Genomic DNA, 25,784 nt, shown 5'->3' with positions numbered 1-25,784 from the left:
TGGCTCTGATTGCAGAACCAGAGCCTGAGGATGTACATCTTTCTAGGTTTGATTACGTGACACCTTCTAACATCTCTTTTATCCCTCCTCGGATTATGTGTTCTTGTCAGTTCTTAGTTCCTAATGGTGTATTTATCTCCTTCCGCTTTTTTTTTTTTTTTAATCTCAGTGCCCTTTTATATACTGTCTCCCTTTTCCTCTCTGTATTCTCCACTGTTTCTTTTAAATCTTCTTGGGATCATTCCTTTCTATCACTGATGAACAACTTTGCTCCATGAAGGAAACAAATAGACAAGAGACGGATTTAAATGTAAGGTAGAAGCAAAGACATTCTACAATGTAAAAAGCACAGTATCCACTGGGATGCCTTGAGGAACACGTGTTTCATCTTACTGAAGGTGCTAGGTTGACAGCCACCACAAGCTATATAGGATTATGGTACTATCTGCAGTACAGCCTCTATGACACAGAACACAGAAGGAGACAATTTTCAAAATCGCTTGAGTGATTTAAAGATATGATTCCCATTGAAAGCTGATGGTACTTATGCCCCTAAAGTTAATTACATTAATTAAGGCAAGATCCTAAATGGAACAGTAAGGAAAAATAAAAGATCATTCTTGCTTTGCGAATATTGTATGTGTGTTGTTTCTTTTAAACCTTAAAAAATACTGGAAACGTCAAGTCTCATTTTTCTCTTAATTGCTGGTGAACCTCCTGTGGGCACTAGGAGTGTTTTTATAGCTTTCAGATTTTCCCTTGAAGTAGTTATATTGCTGAATCTTTAACATAAGCTTTTAGGGAAAGAATATCTATTAGGTAAAATAATTAAAAATAAATAGCAAACAGTAGTTAGTACTGCTTAAGAATCATTTGTCTTCAGAAGTGTGAAGTATTCTGTTTTTTGATTATGTCTTATGTCACACTGTTAGCAGCTTCCTGGTCACTATGGAGACTATAAAATAGATAGGCCTCAGTGTGTAATGTAAAAAGTAGAGCAAAAAAAAAAATTGCTTTCGTGTCTTCTTTACACATTATAAAAGAGCAAAGAATGTGCAAAATTCCAGCTTTGAAAAAAAGAACCTGTTAGGTAGCTTTTAGGATCGCAAGCTCCTTAAAATCAGACAATATCAGTGCTTGTTTTAAAGACTCAAGTATTTTATTCCAGGTGTTTTCGTCTGCAAAGCCAAAAGCCTGATTCTAATATATATATATATATATATACACACACCACATATATATATATTATATTTTTTCTGCAGATGCTGCCTTCTTGCATTCCATATGGTGGTAATTAACAGTTTCAGACAATTTAGAGTTTTCTTTGCTTCGATTAGTGGTTGGTTTGGGACAAAAATTCAGTGTCACAGAAGCACATTTTGTCTGAGTGCAATTGCAGATAGCAATAAAGTACATGGTTAGATGAGGAAGAAGAAACTGAAATCTATTTAGAGCACTAAGTGATATTTTGGAAATCTCACTAAGAACAACCTGTTTCTTCTCATTAGGCATTTTGCTGTCCCTTTTTAGAGCTGAAATAGGTCTTGCTTGGACCCTGGAAAGGAAGAGAGAAAAGCTGAAAGATACAGTTGGAATGAATAGGTTCTTTTAACAGCAAAATGTTTGCACTTTTTATGAGAGCAAGGGTAACATTGTGTAATCTTTTTAAAAAGCTATTGCTCAGTGAGGATAAGTCCATTGTCCAGTGACATGACTTTTCCTGTCAATCACAAAGGTGACAAGGGGGCTAGATTAAGTAAAGCTTGCCCAAGATTAACAAAGGAAGATTATTGACCTCATCCTGAAAGGGCAGAAGCCTGTTTTATCATTAAACCTTGGAAGAGGTATTTCCTCCATAGGTGGAAAGCTGCTTGGCAATACAGCAGCAACTTTATTGTAGCTAAACAAGTCGTCCTGTGGATACTAGCTTGAGACAGAAGCAGAAGACACGAAACGTGGTCCAGTCCTTTTTCTTGTTGTTGCTGTGGGAGACAGAAGGTCCCAGGGTGTTTCAGTCAGCAGGATCTGTCTAGGTCTTGTCTCCCATTCTCAAGTGGGAAAAGCAAGAAGCAACAGCATCAGGTGTGGGTGAGTACAATCCCAGCACAGAGTTTGATGAAATGTGCCAGCATGCATTAGCAGGGCGATTTGCAGTGCAAACGAACGGTAGAGCCCCATCCATGGAGCAGCTGCTAACTGCATAAAACTGTTACCAGGATTAACAGTGCCAGAGGCTGGAGTGTAATCACACTTGAACAGGTGAAATGGCTATGCAGCTGAGGAAGACTCTTCTTTGGGAAAAGAGTGTGTCAGTTTTTCCCCTCTTTTGGTGACAGAGATAGAGGACTTCGTGGGACTTAATAGACCTCACTTTGAAATGTCATCAGTGGATATACCATTTGTTAGGGTGTTGTTGCTTTTCTCTCAGGTAGCTGAAAAAAAAAAAGTCATGCAAATTTTTTAAAGAAGGAACCTGATAAATCTCACATGTTAGGGGGACCTTCCTTCTCAGGGGATAAATGTTAGGCTGTTGCTGGGATATCTTTCTTGCCATTAAAAGCTTTCTCTGGGTGTTTTCAGGGGGATGGTTAAACTCATGTACTTACTTTCAGAGGAGTTTGCTAAAAGTTTTTTAGCTTTTTATAACCATTGACATGAGTAAGTTTTATTTGGAAGTATCCTGTATTTTCTTTTTATATTGTTAAACTCCAGAACCACTGAAATTTCTTTTTTGTTTTTCCTCAATAATGACATAAGAAAGATCAAAATAAACCAGAAGCAAGTAAAGTGAAAGCCAAGATAATAGCTGAGCATTTCAGGTGGTTGTTCTGAATGACAATAAAAGGACCGTGGACAAGTGGGGAAGGCATATTCTCGAGCTGATCTGCTGGAGTGTATGTGTTGAACTCTCATCAATGCCACTAGCTGATGTGTGCACTCATCCACTGGTACGGAAAGGAGAGGATTCCTCTTAGACTGCAAATCACGCAATGAATGTGTGATTGCTACAGATCTTTTTGAATGAATAATTCACTGGTGTACCATAATTTAGCCCACTGAGATGTGATTGCAGCTGTTCCGCTACTGTATATGTGTTTTGATTAAGTGGAGTGTATGTTAAATCCCACAAGTGTATAAATAGCCCATGTATGTGATACGCAAACACCGCATACATGCACACATAACAAGAGCAGTCTAGAGAAACAATTTGTTTGGGGGATGACTGCTTAGATGTGTAGTAGACTATATGATTTATCTTTAAAAAACTGTGTAGAGCATTCCATTTCCTTGTCCAGCTACAGAGTCTTCTTAGCTGTGGTACTATGTAAATACTTTTAGCCAGAACTGTGGTATCAGGGCATCTCTCTCTTTTTAATGATTTCGTCATTCCAAAAACCTTTACAATGTAAGAAATTACTTCTTTAGTGCCTATTTTACAGGTAGAAAACTGAAATGCGGACACAAAAGTGACTTTTCCCATGGTTACAGAGAACATCTACAAGAACAAGGACTTGAGTGTCCAGAGCCTCGTCATCATGCTTTTTCTCACGGACTACTCTTCTGCCCTTTCCCCGTCATACTTTCTTTTCCCCAAAATTGGATGCAGAAAAAATACAGGGATACTAGAAATATTGTGGGTTCCATTTCAATGTCAAGCAATTTGAGAGTTCAAAAATTACCTTGTATTACCTTACATATCCCTCCAATCCTTGAGTACGTAGATTTCTTTTCTAATAACAATCTTGTTATATACACAGAATATATTTGTATGTGTAAAAACACTTGCCTGCACAAAAAATGCATGTGGAGACAGTGATGATCCCTGAGGTTTAGGCAGCTGTTGCAAGTCCTTTGTGTTTGTGTCCGAAATGTGACATACACAGAAACATGAGTGAGTGTCTTTGGGGTCCATTTTGGAATAAAAACAAGAAACTAGTGCCTGATAAAATTAGGAAGGATATTTTTTCTATAAATAACTTATGGTATAGGTAGGTTTAAGAACTAAGGATGGCATTTGGCTTATCTGTCTTTGAAGTATGAACAAGAAATCAGCTTTCAGGATATTTCCTCTTGGCGTTGTCTGTAGGAAAAAAAATTACCACTTGGTGACAATAGGTGTGAATGTTCGATAAAATCTGAACTGATGCTGAAGTTCATTACCTAGCTCATCTAGATCAGCATAAAAAACGTAGTTTTCTGAGGTATGTACATGTGAAAAAAAAATGCATTCAGCTCCAACTGACTTTTGAAGTTGAGCATTAACAACTAGTAATTTTCCAAGTGCATGACAAAAACGGAGGGAGTTTCAAGAACATAAAGGAGTGTATCTGTTGACTAAAGTTGGAAAATGTTTTTAGGCCCTGGTCAAAAGCTCACTGACGTCAGTAGAAAGTCTCTCATTAACATCACTGGGTTTGGCTTTTGGGGCATATGATGGCCCAGATTGTAATCTCAGTTAAATCCGATTCTGTTAGGAAATTCATTCACTAGTATAACACATTCAAGCTGCTCAAAAATGTTTGCACTAAAAGTTTTCTTAACCAACAGCAGTCTTTTTGCCAAAATGAAGTAATCTGTGAAAACAAATACATTCTTAACTTCATATCTTCCATATTGCTTTATTCAAATTTTGTTGAGATAACTCCTAGCAATTAATTTTCTACTAAGGAAAAGATATATTTTTTTTGCTGAAGCGTTGGGGTTTAGGAAAACCTTAAAAATGATTCAAGAACAAAAGATAAAAGTATTACCAAAAAATCACTAAAAATGGATCGTGTCTCCCTTTCATAAAATAAAAGCAGTTTAAAAATTAGTAAGATTTTTTCAACCAAGTCTGTAACTCAGATCAGAAGATGGTCCAGTGACTTTTGTAGAAATAATATTAATTAAACATCTGGAATACAAAAATGTAATGGATCAGTATTATCAAAAATAAAAAAATATAAGTCTGGAGAATCTGATAAAAAATGTTAATGTTTGCCACGGTATATTATGCAATGCGTGTACTCTTTTTTTGGAGTCATTGGCCTAAGTTTTGCAAGGTATAGATGGTGTACATTAGAGAAAAAGAAAAAAAAAGTGTTTCAGAGATTTGTACAGAAGGATATCGGAGATAAAAGGCGAAAGGAATATGTGCAGAGAACATTGCTTTATGTTGGAGGAGGCGTGGAGGAGAAGGCTCTCACATTAATGAAGGCGAGTTTGAAGATGCTGGAACCAGTTTTGGTTTCCATTAAAATTAATGAGTAGACCTCTGTGGACTGTCACGTGAGGAGGGTTGTGTGTATATTCCAGGAAGTCATAGAGTTTTGTCACTGTACTGCCAATGAAAGTCATTAGGACCACCTTTGTGAAAAATACTGTCTCTACAAGAAATGAAAGTATAAGATGGAAGAGGGGAATAGAAAGAGAATTACAAGACGGAAAACTATTGCTTCATCCCTTAAAGATGGAAGAACTGCTTGAACTGTGTATTAAAATAAATCATATGACGAAGGGCATTTAATATTTGATTACTATTTCATTTCTTATAGCAACTAGCCATCATGGCATTAAGTACTTTATAAAGTCAGGAAATTAATAGTCCTTGTAAAAAATGAAGATATTTTTCCAAAGAAAGCTGTAAAAGAGCAAACAATTAAAGGTAATCAATATCATTGTTATTAGGAAACCTATGAGTACAACACCTCTTCTCAATTAGAGAAAAACTGTATTTTATGTTTCTCTCTTGCAAGCTGATCTTTGTTCACTTCAGCCTGTAATCTTGGTTTATGCTTTATGGATAGCCTTTGTTCTGGGTGTTTTTGAAGCATTGCATGCCTTTTTAAAGGTTTCAACAGAAGAACAAACAGCAATGAACTCAAAGAACAAAGGATTTTTCTTTCTTTCCATCTTTTTTTTTTAACTTCTTTAAGAAAAGAAAGGTTTCAGCTCAATTTTTCTCTTCTTTCAGGAAGTTGATGGCAATAAAGTGATGTCTTCATTTGCCCCGCACAACTCATCTACCTCACCCTTGAAGGCAGAAGAAGGTGGGCGTCAGAGTGGAGAGTCATTGTCCAGCACAGCCCTGGGAACCCCTGAAAGGCGCAAAGGGAGCCTAGCGGATGTTGTAGACACCCTTAAGCAAAGAAAAATGGAAGAGCTCATCAAAAATGAGCCAGAAGGTAAGGCCTGGGAAAATGGCCAAACTTTTCTGTTTTGTTTTCTTTTCTCCAGTTTCTTTGGATATGTATACTTTTTAATCTTCCCATTTTCTGCTCCATTTGCTTTTTCTTGCTAGAAAAATTGAAGTAAAGAACTCATAGTTCTTGTCTACATTATAGGTAAATTTTAACAATATCCCATCATTGTTAACATATTTAGCTCTTCCCAAATGAGAGCCTTTGTCTGACATACGGTCTTGTCACAGTTACAATAGACACATCATCACGTTAACCCCCTCAATATGGTATAATGAACATTGTAGTTTTAACAGCCTGGGGATCATTTACACCACTCCCTACCCCATCATTTTTAGAGCAAAAAGCAGGGTTATCAGCAAAGTAATTTTTTTTTCTGAAATCTTGTGAAAAGTAGACATGCCATTATTTGAAAGGTAAGAAGTTAAATGTGGAATTTCTGAAAGCTTTTGGATGGAGCATGTCTTATCATGTCATTCTTTATTTACCTGTAGTGCAGGGTACAATACAAACAAGAGTACAGGCTTTCTCTGCATTGTGGGTGGCCAGCAAGTTTCAACCCAGGCATATAGGAAACATCTCTGGAGAATCAGTTTCTTTTTGGGACTGTATGTCCAGTCAGTGATGATGCAATTTGTGCTCTGTGGACTAAGACCAAACATCTCATCCCTGAGAAGCCACAGAACAACTTGAAGTAAGATTTTCAGTTCCCATCTTTTTGGGGTAGAGTCAACCCCCTGACTGGAAGGTGTCGTTTTCACTGTATTCTCCATAGGTATCCAGCATATATATTTACAACTAGATTTCCAGGAGTCTGTAGACCAGTTGGTGTTGCATGAACTCACTGAGACTTATTCCCAAATGCACAGTAATAGCACTATGTTTTCATTTACACTTGCCTATCCTGTTGTAGAAATTAATTTCAGATGTTTGAAAGCATGGCCTTCAAAGCCACCTCAGTGTTCAAGCATGAATTGACAGCACCTACAAGAAAAATTTATGACAATCTGCATACTGGAATGAAAATATGGATGCAAGCACAGCCACACTGTCACATACATGAGCATGACAGGATTGTGAATTAATCTTCTCTTCTTGTCTGGAACATGCTGTAGGAGTCTGCTGGGAAACAAATTCTTTGCCTCAGCATTTTTTGGAATATTACATATAATCACAACATTTCATTTAGAGTTTACATTGACTTAATGGCCAGTGCTATGACCTACCTTGTGCCTTTGAATGGAAAAGTTCTTTCCTGAGTATGGGGCGGGAGGGTGGAAGGAGACCAGATTTCTGAGTGGAAAGAGCAGGGGCTTCTGTGCAGTGTATAAATACTGTGTTGACTATGAGGTTGTACCATCTGCACAGACTTCATTGAGGAAAGGCCACAGATAGCCATGAGAATGGTTACAGAGCTTGTGCATTATCTCAGCTCTACTAAAATGACAATATACAGCACAAACAAAAGATCTACAGCTTTGTGAAGATATTGGAAGAGAGGGGAGGGGGAGAAACTGAATGTTGGGCTTTGCAAATGCATGCACCAGAAAATCTTTTCTTTCCTCTAGCCATTGTTCTATTGTCTTTCAAAGGCCATTAAAATGAACAGCAGGTTGTGATGAAAATTTCATTAAGCCCTAGTTAAATCATTATGAGGGTGCCATATTCATGTCTGCTTACTCCCCATCCAGGAAAAAAAATGAATAGAAAACATTGCTTTTTTTCCCTTTCTCCTTAAAAGCGAACTAACAAAAGTTCAGAAGTTAGAAGAGAATGGGAAACAGGACATGAAACAAAAGGAGGCCAGTTAGGTGAGCTGGCTAGGAAGAAAATTAGACTTGCATAAGAGCATTGAAAGGTGTTGAGGGACAAATACATCATTTTGACAAGTCTCCCTCCCCCTTCCCTTCAGCCAACATGGTTGTTTTTAGAGTGGCTAATTAAAAAATATATATTTCTGGGTGCAGATGGCAAGACTGTTCTTAGAGATCCTCCACAGATTCGAGCCTCTTGCTGTAAAAGAGTCTCTTGCCCTAAAATCATGCTTGTAGTAGTACATACTTGTACATACTTGTAATACTACTACAAGCATGATTTTTCAGTTTCAACTACAGTAGAAAATCTACATATCGTCGTGTCTTCTTCATGTAGTGCTGAAGTACAGAAGTCAGTCACCACTGGTTACTGGTCAGGTAATTAGCATATTAATGACTTTCCTTGTGAATAAGAAAAGTTACCAGTGAAAATCTTTAGTAGTACATTTAGATAAGAATTCAACAATGCATGATCACTGTGTATTTCAGTAATTTTTAGCCTTTCTTGTTTGTGGAGCTGTGTAGGGTAAAACCAAGAATCTTGGTTAAGCTTTGCTGTATTATGTCAACAACAATGATATAATACTTTATTTCTCTTTGGGAAGAAAGGGGAACATTTGCACCAGTAACTGAGATTTAATTAAATCAATTTCCCATGAATCTTTTGAAGACCAAATATGAGCCAGATTCCCATTTCTCTATGTACTCACAAGTTTATATATTATTTAACTTGTACAATGGCCTGTGTTTGCTCTGTTTTTATTGTTTGAAATTGCCTTCTGAATTACTGTGGGAAATGTGCTTTGGAAGCATTCTTTCAAATGGCCCGTTTCTTCAAAATGGAAAAAAAAGAAATGTTGGTTAGACAACTTTAGGTCTTGATCCAAACCTCCTACCAGTCCGTGAAAGACTTCTCTTTTCTTAAATGGCTTTTGAGGACAAATGAGATATTCCAAAATATTGATACGGGTCTGACTGTTTTAAGAAAGTTTATTAACATAAGGCAAATGGTTTTCTTGAATTATGTTTGTCAGAAAGTAAGTTAGTACTTAGTAAATTTCATCAATAAATTACATCGACTTTTACAGTGTTGTGAAACTTACTGCTCAGAGTGCATGAATGCACACGTGTGTATGCATGTATTTGAATATATACATGTGCCCACACATGCATTGACAAGGGAAGTATCTCTGTTCATATGAGTGACTTCTGTGTTGCTTTGTTGTACATATGCCCTTGGTTATAATGTTCCCTATAGGAAGCCATACTACCTACTAATTCCTAAGAACTTTCCAAAAGCTTGTCACTTCCTTTTCTTCCTTGCATATGTGTTTGGTTTTGATTTTCATGGGGTTTTATACTTAGCTCTTAAGCCCCATGCTCTTTTTTTTTTTTTCCTGTAAACTTGCCATTTTACTTTTGCTTTATGAAAGTATGTGATTGACAATGAGTCATACTGACACAGAGGCATGGAGTGTTACAGTGAACCTAAAACTTGTGGAATTTTACTCATTGCTAATACAGTGTTCATTTTTCTTCTCTCAAATTCTGCAGAAAATCCTTATATACAGCTTTAGTATTTAGGCCCCCAAAGGCATAAACCTATTACTGAAGTCACACAGTGTTATTTTAAATGAAACATTCTGTCCTTTCTAACTTGAACTTCAGAAGAGGAGTCAGTCCTCTTTTATTCCTGGTATACAATAATGAAGATAATGGAGTGGGTATGGAGAAGCCTTATATACTGTGACAGACCTCAAGCCCTTGCCCTGAGGGTCGTCTGCCGACCATGGGATTCCTTTTGCAGCTAAAATCATTAGGCGAATGAGATACAGGCATGTTTTTCTTCTGTTTTCTTAAGGCATCAGAGGATGGCAGAGACTCTCTGTCTGTCTGTTCTCTTCATTTGTAGAAATGAAATGGAAATCTCTTTGAAGTCACTGGGCTTGACACAAGTTCATGAAAGCAAAGACCAAAGCAGCCACTTAGCTTTTTCTTGCACTATTAATGGGATTGGATTGCTGTATTTTAATTTATGGTCTGTGCTTGTGGAAGATTAAATCTCTGAAATCTGTGTAGCCTTTGCTCTAAGCGTGTGGCTTGGCTTCTGGAAAAAAAAATAGGCAAACAAGGAAACTCTCTCCTATTTTTAGCTCACTGGCTCTTTACATCTCCTAAATTTTAATTAAGAATCAATCTTCTTCTTCAGTTCTGTTCAAAATGTTTTCAACAGGTTATGTATCTGTGACTTTGTGTTTAAAACAGCTGTACTGTGTATTTTGAGGCCAGATCTATATTATTGTACAGAATATGTAGGAATTCTGGATAAAAGGGATTATACGGACATCTGCCTGACCACAGAGACTGTGTATGAGTGTGTGCACACGTGTGTGCATTCATTCATCTGCATGGCTCATTCTTCTTTAATAAGAATCTCTGACACTCAATTCTTTTTTGTTCTTGTTCTGTAAATACATATACACAGGCATACATATAAAGTGTATAAGTAAATATATAAATATGCACACACAAGAATTATATATATTTAGTGTTTAGTATTGTTCCTACTCCAAAGTTTCCATCTGCTAGTCCTTAGGTCGTCTGAGCAGGAACGATTAATCTCAAGTGTTCAGAAAGCAGATAGTGTATATTGAAGCAGGGCTTCAACAGGCAATGTGAATACTAGATCCTTATCTATAATAGTATACTGCAATGCTATAAGTAATTATTTTGTCGGAAAGAAAGTGATGAGAAAGGCATCTTGGGCATGATTTTTGTCTTCTGAACATCCCCCAAAGGCTATTTGTGTTTGATGTTTAGGTTTACATTATAAATCACAACACCTGTTCCTGTGGTAATTTAAATGGCTGTTGTTTAAGCAATTCTGTAGTCTATAAAAGTGTACCATATTGAATGCAGGCTCTCTAGTTGATGTAAGATCCCAGAATATCTCCTAATATTATCAAACGTTTAATCACCATATCTTTTAAAGAAATCAAGAGGTCTCCTTCTTCTTAAGCCGTAAATTCCGGAGCATACCATTAACGGGCACAAGAGAGTCCTTTGAAATGCAGACTCTCATTTTTAAATTATGTGTGATGAGATGGGAAGACATAAAGTGAACAGATCCAGGGGAAAACCCTAAGGATACTCTGATTGGTTGAGGTTTGAATTTCTTTTATTTGGTGCTGCACTGTCCCTTTGACAAAATACACGTTGAAGAGGCTTTGTATGCTGTTCTACTGAAGGACAAACAAGGATACTTTTCAGCTGAATACTTTTAAGTTTTGTTCATACACTCTGGCTGCTGTAGAAGGATGCTTCAAGTGCATCCGTTGTGGTTCCATGTTCATCTATGCAGTCTGTCACAAGAAAATGTCTTGTAGAGCATGCCAACATTAAACTTCCATGCACTTCTTTCAGACACTGCCATATGGAAATGTGCGTTCATATGCTGCTGATTAAAGAAAAAAAGATGATGAAGTTTGTAAAATAGGCCTATGCAAAGAAAAGGCACTCTTAAATGCTGTGGTGGCTTAAACTTTTATTAACAAGTGCTTTAACTCTGGAACAGAGGTAGCCTAGTTTGAAGTCCTGCCAGCTCTTACTTGCTCAAAGTGAAGTTGGTTCATTTGTCACCTTCAGTTTTTAAGTGTTTTCCTTCCTAATAGTTGAGCCTGATAGTCATGGCTTATTTCTATGGATGTTTTTAAAATTTGCTTAGATTCCCTTCCAAGTCTCTCATGCTTACATCCTCAAAGGTTTGTAGCTTTCAGATTTTTCTTTTCTCTTTTGATAAAGGCATCTGAGATGCTGATACAGCATCTTAAATATAGAAGAAAGCATTATAGTCAAGCAAGATGCAGGAAACCTGTGCTTTTGGAGTGAAGATGTCCCTCTCCCCGTTCCTGTTTTAGAATGAAAGTCTTCTCCGATGGGTCTTCATAATTAAAATTTCCTTTCAGGGTGCATTCAATCCATAACATTGGACAGGAAGTAGCCAAAGCTAAATGCTTGCTCTCTCACTTCCCAAATTTTATATTGCAGCATATAAGTGGTTCACCAAAACCAAAATAATGATTTGGGCTCCTGTCTGCGCCTAACTCCCCCAGATAGGCAGACTCTTCAATAGTCATCATTCATTTCAGTGGGTGTTTTCAAAGCTTGCTACCACTTTTCATTTTGATTTACCTGTTGCACCCAGTGTATTCCAATTAGATCAGCCTGCAGTCTGCCTTTTTTTTTTCCTCTCTGATTTATTTTATTATATTTTTTTTTTAATTCTGGAAAAGCCATTAACTTTCTGAGCTTCATTTCAACCCATGGATCGCTGCTGGAGAAACCTCTGACCCAGATGGGTAATATACAAATATACATGAGGGATTGTGCCAACTCTTTCTGCACGCTTCTGTGCCACAGGTTTTGGGGATGTCATTTATTTAAGAGTGAAGAGTGAGCCACCTGTTTCTCAGGCCTCTTGTCCCTCATATTAAGGGTTCAAGCCCTTGCTGAATAGTAACATCTTAATCTGGGCAACATGCACAGCATTTAGCAGAAACCTATTTGTTGAGCTAGCGGGGTTTGTAGGATTTTTTTTTCTCTCTCTTACCCCCGAGGCGTTTGTCATGACCGTGCATATTAAAATTAATCAGACCTCCCAGGCTTGTGAGACTGTGTGGTTTAACATGAAGAAGTGGATCTTGAGCGCTTGCCCTAATTAAATAGGCCTGCTTGGTTTTGTTCTAGTGGATACTTGGTCTTTTTTTTTAATAAGAGCTGCTCCTGGAGGAGGCACGGCCAGCACTAGAGGTAGTGGAGAGCTCACTTCAAAGTTCTCCCCACCACCTGCGCCCAGAGGATGGAGACCTGAAGGGCTCCCTGTGTGCTTTCTTAATAGCGCAATTTGTGACAAGAGAGTGGAGGGGGAAGGGGAAAATATGGCCAAATGAGTGAGAGACCGATCAGGGAGGGAGAGGCTAGGAGCTGGGATGAGCATGTGGATTGGCTTTTTGAAGTTGATTAAGATGACCTGTCATACGGGCTACTTAGCTTCAGATCTCAGTCTGTGCCATCAGCTATTCACAAGGCTGTCTTGCATCTTCTGTTTACCAGAAGCAAGGGAAAGCCTCTAGTATGGCAAGGAGCAACATCTGCAGCAACTCCCACTTGCTTGTTTTGCTAATGAAGTAGCCTTGTAAAAACACTCTGAAGTTTGAAGCCCTTGGTTACTCTTATTAGTTATGTGTCTGTTTAATATCGGCATTTTTAAGGTGGTTTGAGTGTTGCCACTTTTGCAGGAATATATACATCTCCCACACTGTAAATAAGCTGTACTGTGAAGACAGAACTCCATTCATAATCATTTCTTCTCCTACAGTTTCACTGTATTGTGGCTTCTGTATTGCCTCAGGAGAAAACATGCTGTATGTGTGTGATTTCTTTACTGTAATGCATAAACTCAGAAAGCGTTCAGACTAAAGGAGAGTTGGAGGGAAAAAAACCCTAAAACCTGTTATATAGTAATGAAGGGCTGATACCATTTAGCAATTCAACAAGTTAATTTTAGCCAAAAACTGTAGAAAATTTGGAACGGTCAACATTTTTAGACAAAATGTTTCATTGGAAATGGTATTTTTTGTTATTAAATGTTTAAGATGATTAATCTGAAAGAGAAATGAAAACATTTCAATTAGGACTAAATAAAACATTTTGGGTCAGGTGGAAACAGCTTTTCCCCTGACTTGGTTTGGCAGCTGAAATGAAAAAAATAAGAAGAAAAAAAACAAAAAACCACCAACTAAATGAAAATGACTTTCAAAACCTGGAAGGGTTTGGGGATGCTTTTGTATCTAATGACCTGAGGAGGACAAATGAGCAGTTGTTATAAAAACATATATGTATCTGAATGTTATACATTATGGTTTTGAGGATAAACTGCAATATTTTAGTCAGAAAGGCTTTCAAAATTTGATTTCCTCCAAATGTGCAAATTTCTGTCTTCTGAAGCCTCAGTCAGAAAAGTTTTGCAGCACCTAAGGCATTTTACTTTGAAACAGATTTTGGAAGTTTGTCATACTTCATATGCTAGACATAACTTGGCATGCCTTTACAGCGGGAACCTATGGGTATATTCCAGAGGGCCTAGAAATCTGCAGTCATTACACCCCCCAGAATTTGATTTTGCTTTCAATTAAAACTCTTGCAATCCAGTACACAAGCAAAAAGCAACCCTTTATTTATCTATTTCCAAAACAGTTCAAATTGTTGAAGTAAAACCCAGCAGGTAGGATGATACTCCATTGATTTAAAAATTTATTGCACGTCTGTGCACTAACTTATTGCCATCTTTCTCTTTTTTTTTAAGTATTATTGTTATTCCTATTTTATTTTTTGTTTCAAGTCTTGGCACAACCCAAATGTAAAGAACCATATTGACACTGCCAAGCATCTGTCTGGTGCTTGACAGCATCATAGAAACCCTTCCACTGTTTCATCTAGGTTGCTATTGGTTATTTAACAACACAATGCAAACTGTGCAGTGTGGGTGTAGATGAAATGGAAAGAAAGGTTGAGGTGGGGGGAAGGAGCCCTGTACAATACGTCTTTCATCGTATCTTTTGTTTGGTCTGTTTGCTGTGTGCTATTCTGTAGTCGATAGAAGTTGTTTGACAGGTCTGCAAAAGGGTAAGAAACCTTTTCTGAAACTTTTATTCTTCTGCATTTGTCTCAGCACAGAAAGTTTTCTGCTTTTGTTTTTCTTGCATTGCTTTGTTGCCACCTGTCTATTGTTGAAGGATTTTTCTACGCTGATGTGACGTAAGTTGAGACTTGTGAAACACTACTTACTGAGTGCTGATCTTGTACAGGTGAAGTGGACGTTTAGAGAGCTTATGAAAGGTTTACTGTGGCACTCTTTGGGGCAACAGAGTCCTTTCAAGCTCGCATTTTATTTATTTGTTTAGTCAGGGGATGAAGGTGAAAAGGAAAGGAACAAAAAAATTCAGTCTGTGCTTTCTACTTAAGAATGCCCTGTTAGCACTTGTGCGACTCTGAAATGTTTAGCCTTGATTTAATTCATATTTAAGATCTCTCCTCCCAGCACATTAATATAATGTCAATGTAGAATGCATTGCATGGTGTAATTACTGAAGAGAGCAGTAGTTGGGAAAACAGACGGTAATTGAACACATGGCTGTTTATTACAACAGGACAGTGCTCCTACGCTGGTATTTAGGGCATTAATAGGGAAGAATTGATTTGTTGTTTTAAGATGAATTCAATCACTGTTGCTTGGGCCTTTGTTTGTTCAGGCCGAGTTATGCTTTGTTTGTGTTATGTGCCCAAGAGGTTTACACACCACAGTGTGGCATTAGTCATGCCGAGGGCTTGGGAGCAGAGAGCCATTTAACTGAACAAAGGACATTTTTCTTTTTGGCTCTGTTTATCTTCCTCTCTGGTTTTGTTACCCTCTAATCTATCTCTATCTCTTGCTCCCTTTTTCGCCCCCAGCTTCCCACCCCAAACATTTTTGATTGATGCAGAAGTCCTCCCGCTTTCTTCTTCCCCCCTCCTCTTCACGCACCCTCCCCAGGAAAAAAGGGGCCCTGATGGACGGGTGGCAGCATGGGGTTGCGGCACCGCGCACATGGGAAAGGTTGTTCCCAACTTTGTGCAAGAAAGAATTGGTGCGTGTAGGGGGAAGCATTCAACTTTCAGGAAAATGATTAATTTCAAAGCAAACAGAATGGGAATTAGATGTACCCCTGCATGTCTCAGCCCGGATGTTTGGGCAGGAGGGAAGGCGCGCACCTTGTGTCACTCTTGCTGGATTCCTCTTCAGCTTGAGTCCATGCGGGCCACATCCTGCGACTTAACGAGCCTGCTGCCCTTTTCTCCTTTTTACCGACGTGAGGCAGAGACAGGAAGAGAGCCACATGACTGCAGTTGAATTCATGGTCTCCCCGTTGCAAGCTTTATGGTTTGTATTTTAGGCTCATTGTTCTTGAGAGGAATCTCACCTTGATTTACTTCTGAGTGCAGGAGTGTTAAAAGACACCTCAGAACATGGTGGTCCAAATTCTGCTCTCAAATGTAAGTTCACAAATCCTGCTGAATACAGCCAAAGCTTGAAGAAGGAAACATTTGACCGAATATAGGAGTTGTAAAGAACCCAGCGTGAATTGGTCTTGTATCCTTAAACAGGCAGGGATCTTGCCAGTTTCCAGAAACAGAGACCTGATGAAAGGTAACAACAACGAAGTCTGTGCAGTCATTAATTGCTAGAAACTTACATTTCTTAGATGGTAATATATTTGAATCTAAGTAATATAGTGCATGATGAATTAGCACCCAGCCTTGCCTTTTGGAGGTATGTAAAGTACTAGCTTACACAGACTGAGGAAGGAGAGCCACAGACAGGGAAAGCCAGATTCTCACTGTTCAGTAGAAATAGCAGTTCAGCACACATATATATACACTGCAAGACACAGGGAAGGACATGAACCTCAGTTGTTGATTTGAGCTTATTAGCCATGGTTAACTAAATTATTGAATCTCTGAAAACGTTAATAGAAGCACAGGAGCTGACATCTAGAAGATCTGAAATTCAGCAGTGTTTTAAACCATGCCTGTAATCATAGGCAATTGGTTGTGTGCAGGACATGCTACTTGGTCATTACACACAAATCTTTTATAAATATCTAGGAAGCATAATTGCAAATGTCCAGCCCACACGCACAAGGGGAAATTTCCTTTCCACCTCAAAAAAAAAAAGTTATTTCTTTGCAAGAATAATGATCACAGCTAAAGGTTTATATAGCCCTGAAGTTACTACTATTGGAGTCCAAGTAGTTTATCAGAAAGGAAAATGTCTCTCCCAACTTGGAAGTGGTTATCCAAGTGTCCTGTTTTTGCAGCATAGTTTGGAATGCTGCATTAGTTTTGTGCTGTAGATTAGGCCATGCAATCTCATGGTAAATAGATAGTCTAGAGACAAAGATTACACAGAAGAAGAAAAAGCCTCTCAGTATTATATGCATCCTTGATCTTTTTTTGCTAAATCTTTTTTTTTTTCCTGTTTTGCCCACAACACATATCCCATTTCAGTAACTGAGCATCTTATCTCCCACAGAGTCAGGCATGAGGAAAAAAACAAAAAAAAAAAAAAGAGGAAAAAAGAAGTCAACAACTAAGCAGAAAAACTGTTTCAGCTCTAGTCATTACTGTGTATTCACGCAAATCCTATAAGATCACTGTCTTGTTGCAAAGTGTAAAGCGAGTTAATGTATTTTTGCTGAGATGTCTATACACTAGACTTAAATAAAGCAATGTATTTCCAAATAGTTTCTTTTCCTTCTGTGTGAAATTAATATATGAAGATGAAACTAGAGGACAGCAGTCTTTTGCTAATGATTTTCAGCTGCAACAATTCTGGATTCCACACTGAGCTCATGTACAGCCTTAATCAGCAATGCTGTTTAACTAAATATGGAGACATTTCACTGAAGATTATTTTAAGTCTTTTTTATGCATTTCCTCTTGCTGTGTCATCTAATTGATTCACAGCTCCTGTGAAGCTTTGGGGTATGGGATGTACATCCAGGCAAAATTCATTCTCCTATTACAAGTTTGGCCAAGTCAATCCTATCTGAATTCAGAGGAACTAAGAAAACATCATTGGGAGTCATTTTGTAGCTAACCATAAAATTTTCAGATGAATAACACACATGATGTGGTGTATTAGGTTATAACCTGTTCTTTCTGGTGAAAAACAATGTAGCTCTTTTGAGATGCTGGTCATGTTATTACATTATCATTTTTTACCAGTATTTTGTTGTTAGATTGGTTACTGAAAAGGGAAACAATGCACAGTGTTACACATTTTAAATTATTGGGGCCTACAGAAGACAAAAAGACGACAAAATTAGAGGCGCTTCCTTACATTGTCAGACTGCAAAATGTTCCCAGTTTTTCTAATGTAAACTCTTTTTGTTGGATGTTGGTGTGGTCCTGGCCTTATGCCTTAAATATAGCATGGAGTAAACTGCCATTAAAGTGCTCAAGAGAGAGTTCAGTTGCCAGTCCCATTTCATTCTTGGTTTCTCACATACCTCTGGTGACAATTGATCTGCTTATATGGGGCATTATAAAGGTTTGCCAGAAAACAGACTAAACCTACCAATCACCATAGTCCTAAGTATTATCAGGAGCAAATGAGTTGCAGTATATGGCCATTTTTAACTCATCTGCTTCGGCTTTTTTAGGAGACATAAATACAAGTGAAAAAGCAGTAAGAGGAGAAGAATGAAGATGTCTTCTGCATTTGCTTAAACAGGCACCAGTGTGGGAAAAAGAAAGGGGGAAGCAGGCATGCATTTTTTTTAAGCTTTTCAGTATAACTCTTTAAGGGATGTTTAAGATGTGTGGTAGTCTTCAGGCCTTATCTCTTCCTTAGAATTCACACTTGAAATCTGATTAATCTTGGGATAGTGGAAATACTAGTGGGGATTTGTTTGTTTGATCCCTTCCCTTCCCTTCCCTTCCCTTCCCTTCCCTTCCCTTCCCTTCCCTTCCCTTCCCTTCCCTTCCCTTCCCTTCCCTTCCCTTCCCTTCCCTTCCCTTCCCTTCCCTTCCCTTCCCTTCCCTTCCCTTCCCTTCCCTTCCCTTCCCTTCCCTTCCCTTCCCTTCCCTTCCCTTCCCTTCCCTTCCCTTCCCTTCCCTTCCCTTCCCTTCCCTTCCCTTCCCTTCCCTTCCCTTCCCTTCCCTTCCCTTCCCTTCCCTTCCCTTCCCTTCCCTTCCCTTCCCTTCCCTTCCCTTCCCTTCCCTTCCCTTCCCTTCCCTTCCCTTCCCTTCCCTTCCCTTCCCTTCCCTTCCCTTCCCTTCCCTTCCCTTCCCTTCCCTTCCCTTCCCTTCCCTTCCCATCTTGTTCCTGCTAGAAGAGGACATTAGGATTGTTTAGGCAATCCCAGGTAGCCTTCCTCACAGGCTGAATCCATTCCATATAGCTGTCAGTTCTTTAGCTTAATACTGGGTCTTAGTGTATTAATTCAAGGCTTTCAGTGATCTAGGACACAACATGTGCCAGGAGTAGGAACTAAAATTAGAGGCAGACTTTTGGCTGTGAGAGCTGCTTGAGGCTACTTGGGGTGAAAGAGGAAGGAAGAGGCCTGATGTCAGTCATTGACCAAGGACTGCACGATGTCCAAAGCATCCCTACAGATACTGGTGGGGGTTTTTGTGTTGTGTTTTTTTTTTTTTTTTTTTTTTCACAACATGCACTGAAGTGAAAGACCCTTCCTTTTTCTCCTCATCTCACTCACCGATAGATACAGCTGTTGGTGGTTCATTTCACACACGTAATCCTTGTTGAGAACTCTAATAGTTTGCTTGTTACAGCAAAGTCCAGTTCTCGATATACTGGGATTGTGATTTTTTTTTCCCACTGTAACAGAGGAATGAAAACAAACTGTAACTGATCTGTGATAATGTGCACTAAAATAAAAGTGAAAACATTATGAAATAAATTGAAATCCTTACAAAGGTTTCTAGGTTTCCATTCACAGAAAACAGCTCTTGATGATATAATGTAATGGTTGAAGAAAGATTGGGTGAAATAGGACTGAGCAACAGGAAAATTGCTTCATCGTCCTTCACTTGAAGGAGTACTTGTGAGTACATATTGTTGTGTAAAATTTTATGTTCCTGGTGGTATGCAAGAATCATTCCCCTGTAATTTTTTTTCTGCGAATGTCTATAAATGGAGAAGAATTAGGCATTACTGTTTGGTTATGTAGATTGTCTTGTGATCTCTTCTTGTTTACTTCATTTAAACTGTCAAAACTGTTCTTGCCATGTAGAAATAATGACCACATTACTTCATGAATGTGAGAATACAAGGTCGTTTTAAACTGCTGTGACGCTTGTTCCTCCTTTATGGTCGTTTCAAGACGTCCGAAACATGTTCGTTGTTTGTGAAAAGATAAATATTCAGAAACACAAATCCATAGACATTTAATCTTTACTAAAAGATCTTCAATGTTTACCTTATCCTGCCTTATTTCTTTCTAATAAAGTCATAAGGTTGTACTTTGGCATTGGTGTGGGATTCACATGAACATAAGCAGGGACTGACCATTGGTCTAAATAAGATACATAGAGGCTGTTCTGTGGTACGAGAACTTTGCCTTATATTCAAACACAGAAAGATTTATAAGTTTTTATTGTTAGCAAAAGAAATTCTCCTTGGAAATTTATATTGTGAATCTAAACTCTGATATTTTGCTCCTATTCATGTGCAGCACTTTCTTTGATGACTGTTGGAGTTCTGATCTCACAGGGAGAGGAGAATATTGGAGTTGAGATTTCTTGTACAGAGCTTAGAGGATAATATTGTGTTTAGTTTGTTTCACTAGATGCAAGCTAATCAGAGAATAATTAACAGTCAAAATGCCAAGGTCCTTATTCATGTAAAGGATCTGGTATTGAAGTCCTCAATAAAGTAACACTCACACTGAATTCAATGAGACTTTAAACTGAACAAATGCTTCAAGATTTGTCCCCAGCTAGTTTCCCCCGTCAGTTTTTAATGAGCATCCCATAAAGGTATTTAACAATTGTACTGGCTTTGATTTTTCAAGGTTTTGGAGAAAATTGCATTCTCAGGTGGTGAAAAAAAATGTTGAAACAAAAAGAGCACATTTTTCTGTCATGATGTCTATCATACTGTAAGCAAATTCAAAGACTGTCTCACCTCATGCTTACTGATAGACAGTACATTAAGGATGTTATAAAGAGCATTGTACAGAAATTGCCAGAAGGAAGAATGAAAGCTGATAGACAGATGTATTTTAGACCTCATCTTAAATTATTGTGATTGAGATAAAATTTAGATAGAAAGGTAGTTATAGATGCCAGTATTTTTTTGTTTGTTTTATAAATGAAAGGGAAAAAATGCTACTGCAAAGATCACCATACAGAACCTGGTGTTTAAATGCCATGATTTTCTGTCAGAAGAAGCAGCTAGTGTATCTGGATCCATCCTTTGCCTTGCTTTCCTCGATTGTCACTGAGAGCTCCTAGGCTGAGACAGATGGCTGCTGGTTTAGTTGTGTGCGTGGGAGACAGGAACTTCCACATGTGATTTTTTACCATTTGGTAGTAATTAGTTTGTTGTATAAATTAACATTAACTGAACCATTCTTCAGGCATTGTTTGTAATTATCTTTTTTGAGCCTCTGAGTTGTGTAAAGAAATAAAAAGCGGGGAAGAAACTGCTTCTTATTTTGTACAGGGAAAGGACTCTATCATTAAGCAGAACAGAACAGCAATTATCATTGCATGCCCAGTAGACTGAAAACTTTGAAAACCCCCTAAAAAGGCAAGAATACTTTTTCTGTAAATATTAATGGAATTGAATGATTTAGAAATGCAGATAGATTTTATAAATTTTACAAGAATGAAGTATGAATGAAAACAAAGGTGATCATACCTTCCTGACATCACCATCATTATTAATATTACCACTACAACTCCTATTACTGCTACCACCTTATTTGGTGTTTGTTTGAGAGTAGAGGGTTTCTTTATTTTTCAAATATACATTCTCTCAATTTTATTTCATTTTTCCACCTTTGAGATGTTTCCTGTTGTGTGATTTATTTTTTTTTATTTTTATATCTTTTGTGGTAAACAGTAAGGTTCTTGTGTCTGCATATTCGACAGCGAGCTATCATTAGTGATGGTTTTCTTGGGGGATTTCTGCTGCTTCCAACCACCAGCCAAATTGGAATTGTCAGGAGAACAGCCTCTCGCATGTTACTTGGCAGTTCTGTTTCCAGACTTGGCCAGTGTCCAGAGATGCAGAGGTTCATGGACGTGAAAAATAACAGGGAAAATGCCCTTTGGTATTAGCCCAATATTTCAGCAATTTATTGAGAATCTCTGGGTTCATTTGTTGAAGAAGTTCAATGCTTGAGCAGGTAAGAACATTTTATATTTTGTTAGACTTAGGTTCTTTGCTCTGCTACCTAGCAGTAGGTACAAACTGTTGTAGGTGCCCTTCTAGTATAGCTCTCCTGCCGTGGATACAAAGCTGGCAAAACAGGCAACAGGGCACTGCACGTTGGTGGTACAGCAAATCCTTCTATGTATAGGCTAGGATACAGTAGTAAAACTCAGGTAAAGTCCATCACAAGGCATTCCACAGCTTCATTAAAATTAATTTAGTATCCAACATGTACCCTAAGGAGAGAAGTTCATGTGACTTAGGTTTTGAAGTGTTTTGGCATTTTCTTGTGAAAGAAAATGAAGACAATTTTAGACCCAAGCATGAGCTTATCTAGGCAAATCAGTGCTGACTGCAGGCTTACCTAAGTTTGTTACATATAAGGCCTACCCCTGTGAGGTGTGTCGGATCTTCTTTCTCCTGGCAGAATCACCATTAATATTTACACTTGCCAAGCTAAACCATTTTGTCTGGACAATAACTTCTAAAAGAGGACTTGAGATTCTGAAATGAGTAAGTATAGATGCAATGTATTTCAGAATTGTTCTGTTTCTCTTGGCACGGTGCGTTAGCCTATATGGAGCACCGTGCTGTTTGGGGAAGGAGGGGATGTGGGAGCTCCAGTGCCTGGAGGCTGCAGGGGAATACTGTCTGAGCACACTTCGTTGAGGGGAAAGCTGCCACGGATGGTTTTCTTCATGTTTTTCTTTCTGGCAAGGGTTAATGCTGTATCTGAGAATATCTGTGATTTTCCTGGCTTTTGATATCAATGAATCAAACATTTTCTGAAGCATTCTTACTGAACACTTTTTTCTGTTTTCAACTACGAAAACTGAAGGTGCCAGCCAGGCTTTGATATTGCTGTGGCAGCCTAGAGGATAGGCTTACTGTGAGCCAGTGAGTGAGCACCTGAGCTCTGCAGTTCACCTTCTTACTACCGAGGGCATGTGGAACAAGCAGGAAGAGCTGTTGTATCAAGTATCACCATAATACTGACTATAAGTCTGTTTTTTCATCCCTGGAGGAATCCAAGGAGGAAATACAGGTCTTGTGGCTACAAGCACAGGAGCAGAGGGTCAGAAGATACAATTTTTTTTTTTTGACAGACTTTCCACATGACCTTCATTCTCTGTGTCCAAGTTCTGTGTTTTTAAATCATGTCTGATAACAGCAACTGTGTACTTCTTCACAGTGGTCAAATTTGATCACCGTTTCAGAGATGCAGCCTGACACTCCTGCTCACCAGAAAGGGCTAGACGTAAGTCAGGGAAACAAGCTGGTTGGAAGTACGTGTCTCTAACAACTCAGTCCCATTTGTCTGCCTAAACCAGAAAGCAGATTGCAGGTTTAGTCTGGAGGCCTCCAGCCTGGGTTCAGGGGCTTCCCCATCAGCAGGACTCCCTTCCTTCTCGACGGGATTTCTGCTGGTGGAGGAGCCACAGAAGTGGGCTGGTAGTTGTGCAGCTGGCTCGGCAGCTGGGTGCACTCCTAGGGAAAGGCTCGGCATCCATACCTCCTCTGAGATTCTCCATTCCTAGAGGAGACGGTTCTCCTTGACAAACTTCCTGCTTCATAGCCAGGAAGGTGCTGGTGTCTGATGACAAGGGCTGTGCCTGGTCCTCCAGCCCGCATCCCCTCCTTCCCTGCCACATAAATGCCTTCTGGTGTGCCCTGGGCTTTTCCCTACTTGCCTTGTAGAAAAGTTGTTTGTTTATTTTATGGACATGAGAGTTACGAGCTTTGGCATGGCAAGAATTTTTTGCTTTGTTTTTGGTTTGGAGGGAGTGTGTGGGAGCGCTAGCGACGAGGAGCTCAGAGCAAACGCATTAATTAACCCGGGAGGATAGCAGGGCCGCTAGAGTGAGGGACTGCAGCTTTAACATCCAGTGATCTTTATCCATTTCTGGGTTCGGGTCAGAGACCTTGGATAAGAGAAGGAGAAGAAGGGCACAATGGGAAGCAGATGTGCCGGGTGGAGGAGTCAGCCTGCCGCCATGGGGTGCAAGCCCCCATGCTCCCTGCATGCGGCGCCCTCAGGAAGCGAGTCCCCAGTGTCCGGCAGCCTCCGGCCTCTGCGGGGCACGGGACGGGCACACATGTACATACACACGTACGTGTAGACGTGCTCCCACAGACAGTCCTGGCTCTGCCTTTTTCCTTTGGCCTACCTTGTCGAATGGCCCTGGAAGACTAAACAGGTGTTATCTACTTTTGATTTCAGTGCATTTAAATTAATCCTGTCAGCTCAGCTGTTAAAACAACTGTCATCTCCAGCTGTTAGTAATTTTCGACTGGGCACTTTTACAGGTTGCCAAGTTCTGAGCCTGCATTGTGAATCTCTCTCCCTTTCTCTCAAAGCGCTATAGTAACAATTTGTATTTTTTTTTAAAGGGGACTTGTACTGCACTGTTTTTATATCAGACCCTGTTTATTATATATCGAAATAATAATATCACAAAACCCAACATCATCATGCCAGACTTTGGAATAAAGAGCTAAGCCATATGTGGAGTGCAATGCATATCAATCTTCTGTGGGCTTGTTGCAGCCTCTCTGTGCATTTTAAATTTGGATGAGAGATGAATCAACCTGAGTCTTTGGGAGGGAGGAAGAGGGGGGGCTCTAAATATTTATTGCCAAAAATAAAGCCTCCTTTTTAGAAGTATTCGTTTCTTTTTTTCCCCCCTCAATGCCTCAATGTACATTTAATTTTAATAACTAGTATTAACAGGAGGGACCTCGTAATGAAAATATCTAAAATATGTTTAAATTGTTAGATTAATGGCATACACATGGTAGCCTTAAGAACTGTTGGGGGAAAAAAAATCATAAATTGGATACATGTTATTGATTTCAATAGACACTCTCTAATGTGACATATTCCTATGGGGTCAGGATCTATAGTCCATTACCAGTGCTTCAGAGGCAGATAGCACTTGTGGATTACACGGATCTGAATCCTGACAAGGAAGGCTTTCTGTGCCTTTAAGGTTTCCACTCATTACAGTTGTCTGGCCAGATTTTCAACTGGTATAGAACTGACACTGCTCTGTTGACTTATTTTGCAAGCTGTCCTTAAAATACTGGAAGGGATTATTCAGGCATTCTTTTGTGTGTTGCTAGGAAAAGGATGTACTCAAAAAGTGGCTGTAGGTAATCTATTTTTCAGCAGACCATAGATGATTTCAAGTTTCAGGTAGCCAAATGAAAGGGATTCCTTAAAAAATCATGCTTTGTATTGTCTGTCTCTTACATAAATAAGGGCACTGTAATTATGCCTAACAATAAAATAAAGACTTCAAATTAGAAATCTCATTTCTTAAGATTTTCACTGTCTTTTACTTTTGAATTCTTCAAGAAAATTCTGTTAAGGTAGGAAATATGCCCTGAATAACATCAGTGTAATTTCTTCCCTTTCACTGTGCATTCTTAAGCTCGGATGAGTAATTTTATTAAGAAAAAAAAAAAAAGCCCCAAACTTCAGTAATTTAAAAGATAAAAGGAAATGTCAGATGCTAAAGTACCATCTAATCCAGCAGGCCAGGTCCTGATCCCATTTCCACCTTTAAAATGCATCTCTGCTTGTTGGCATGTTCAGCCTGTAAGAGAGAGTTGCAGCTATCTGAGCAGCATCCTAAATTCCAGTACAATTGTTGCTGTTTTTGAAGGCCCCCGCAATAATGTCTTCCTAGAGAAGTTTTGAAGTCTTTGTGAAATATACATCAGTCTTTGAGTGAGTCATCGTTACTATCTTTCTTCTCAAAGAAGATTATCATTTAAGTAGGACAT

General features: G+C 38.8%; 1 protein-coding gene across 15 annotated transcripts in view; it reads left to right on the top strand.

The window, feature by feature from the left end:
- The window catches only part of SOX5 (SRY-box transcription factor 5), a 297,930-nt gene that overhangs the window by 67,489 nt on the left and 204,657 nt on the right, over positions 1-25,784 (top strand). For all 15 annotated transcript variants that reach the window (XM_080561930.1, XM_080561933.1, XM_080561931.1 and 12 more), the window contains exon 3: positions 5,954-6,164. In XM_080561930.1, the coding sequence (XP_080418056.1) occupies positions 5,954-6,164 (211 nt within the window). The remainder of the gene's footprint in view (positions 1-5,953; positions 6,165-25,784) is intronic.

The sequence above is a fragment of the Anser brachyrhynchus genome (assembly GCF_964034855.1).
Source record: "Anser brachyrhynchus genome assembly, chromosome: 1".
NCBI classification, from domain to species: domain Eukaryota; kingdom Metazoa; phylum Chordata; class Aves; order Anseriformes; family Anatidae; genus Anser; species Anser brachyrhynchus.
This window is presented reverse-complemented; position numbering and strand designations above follow the sequence as displayed.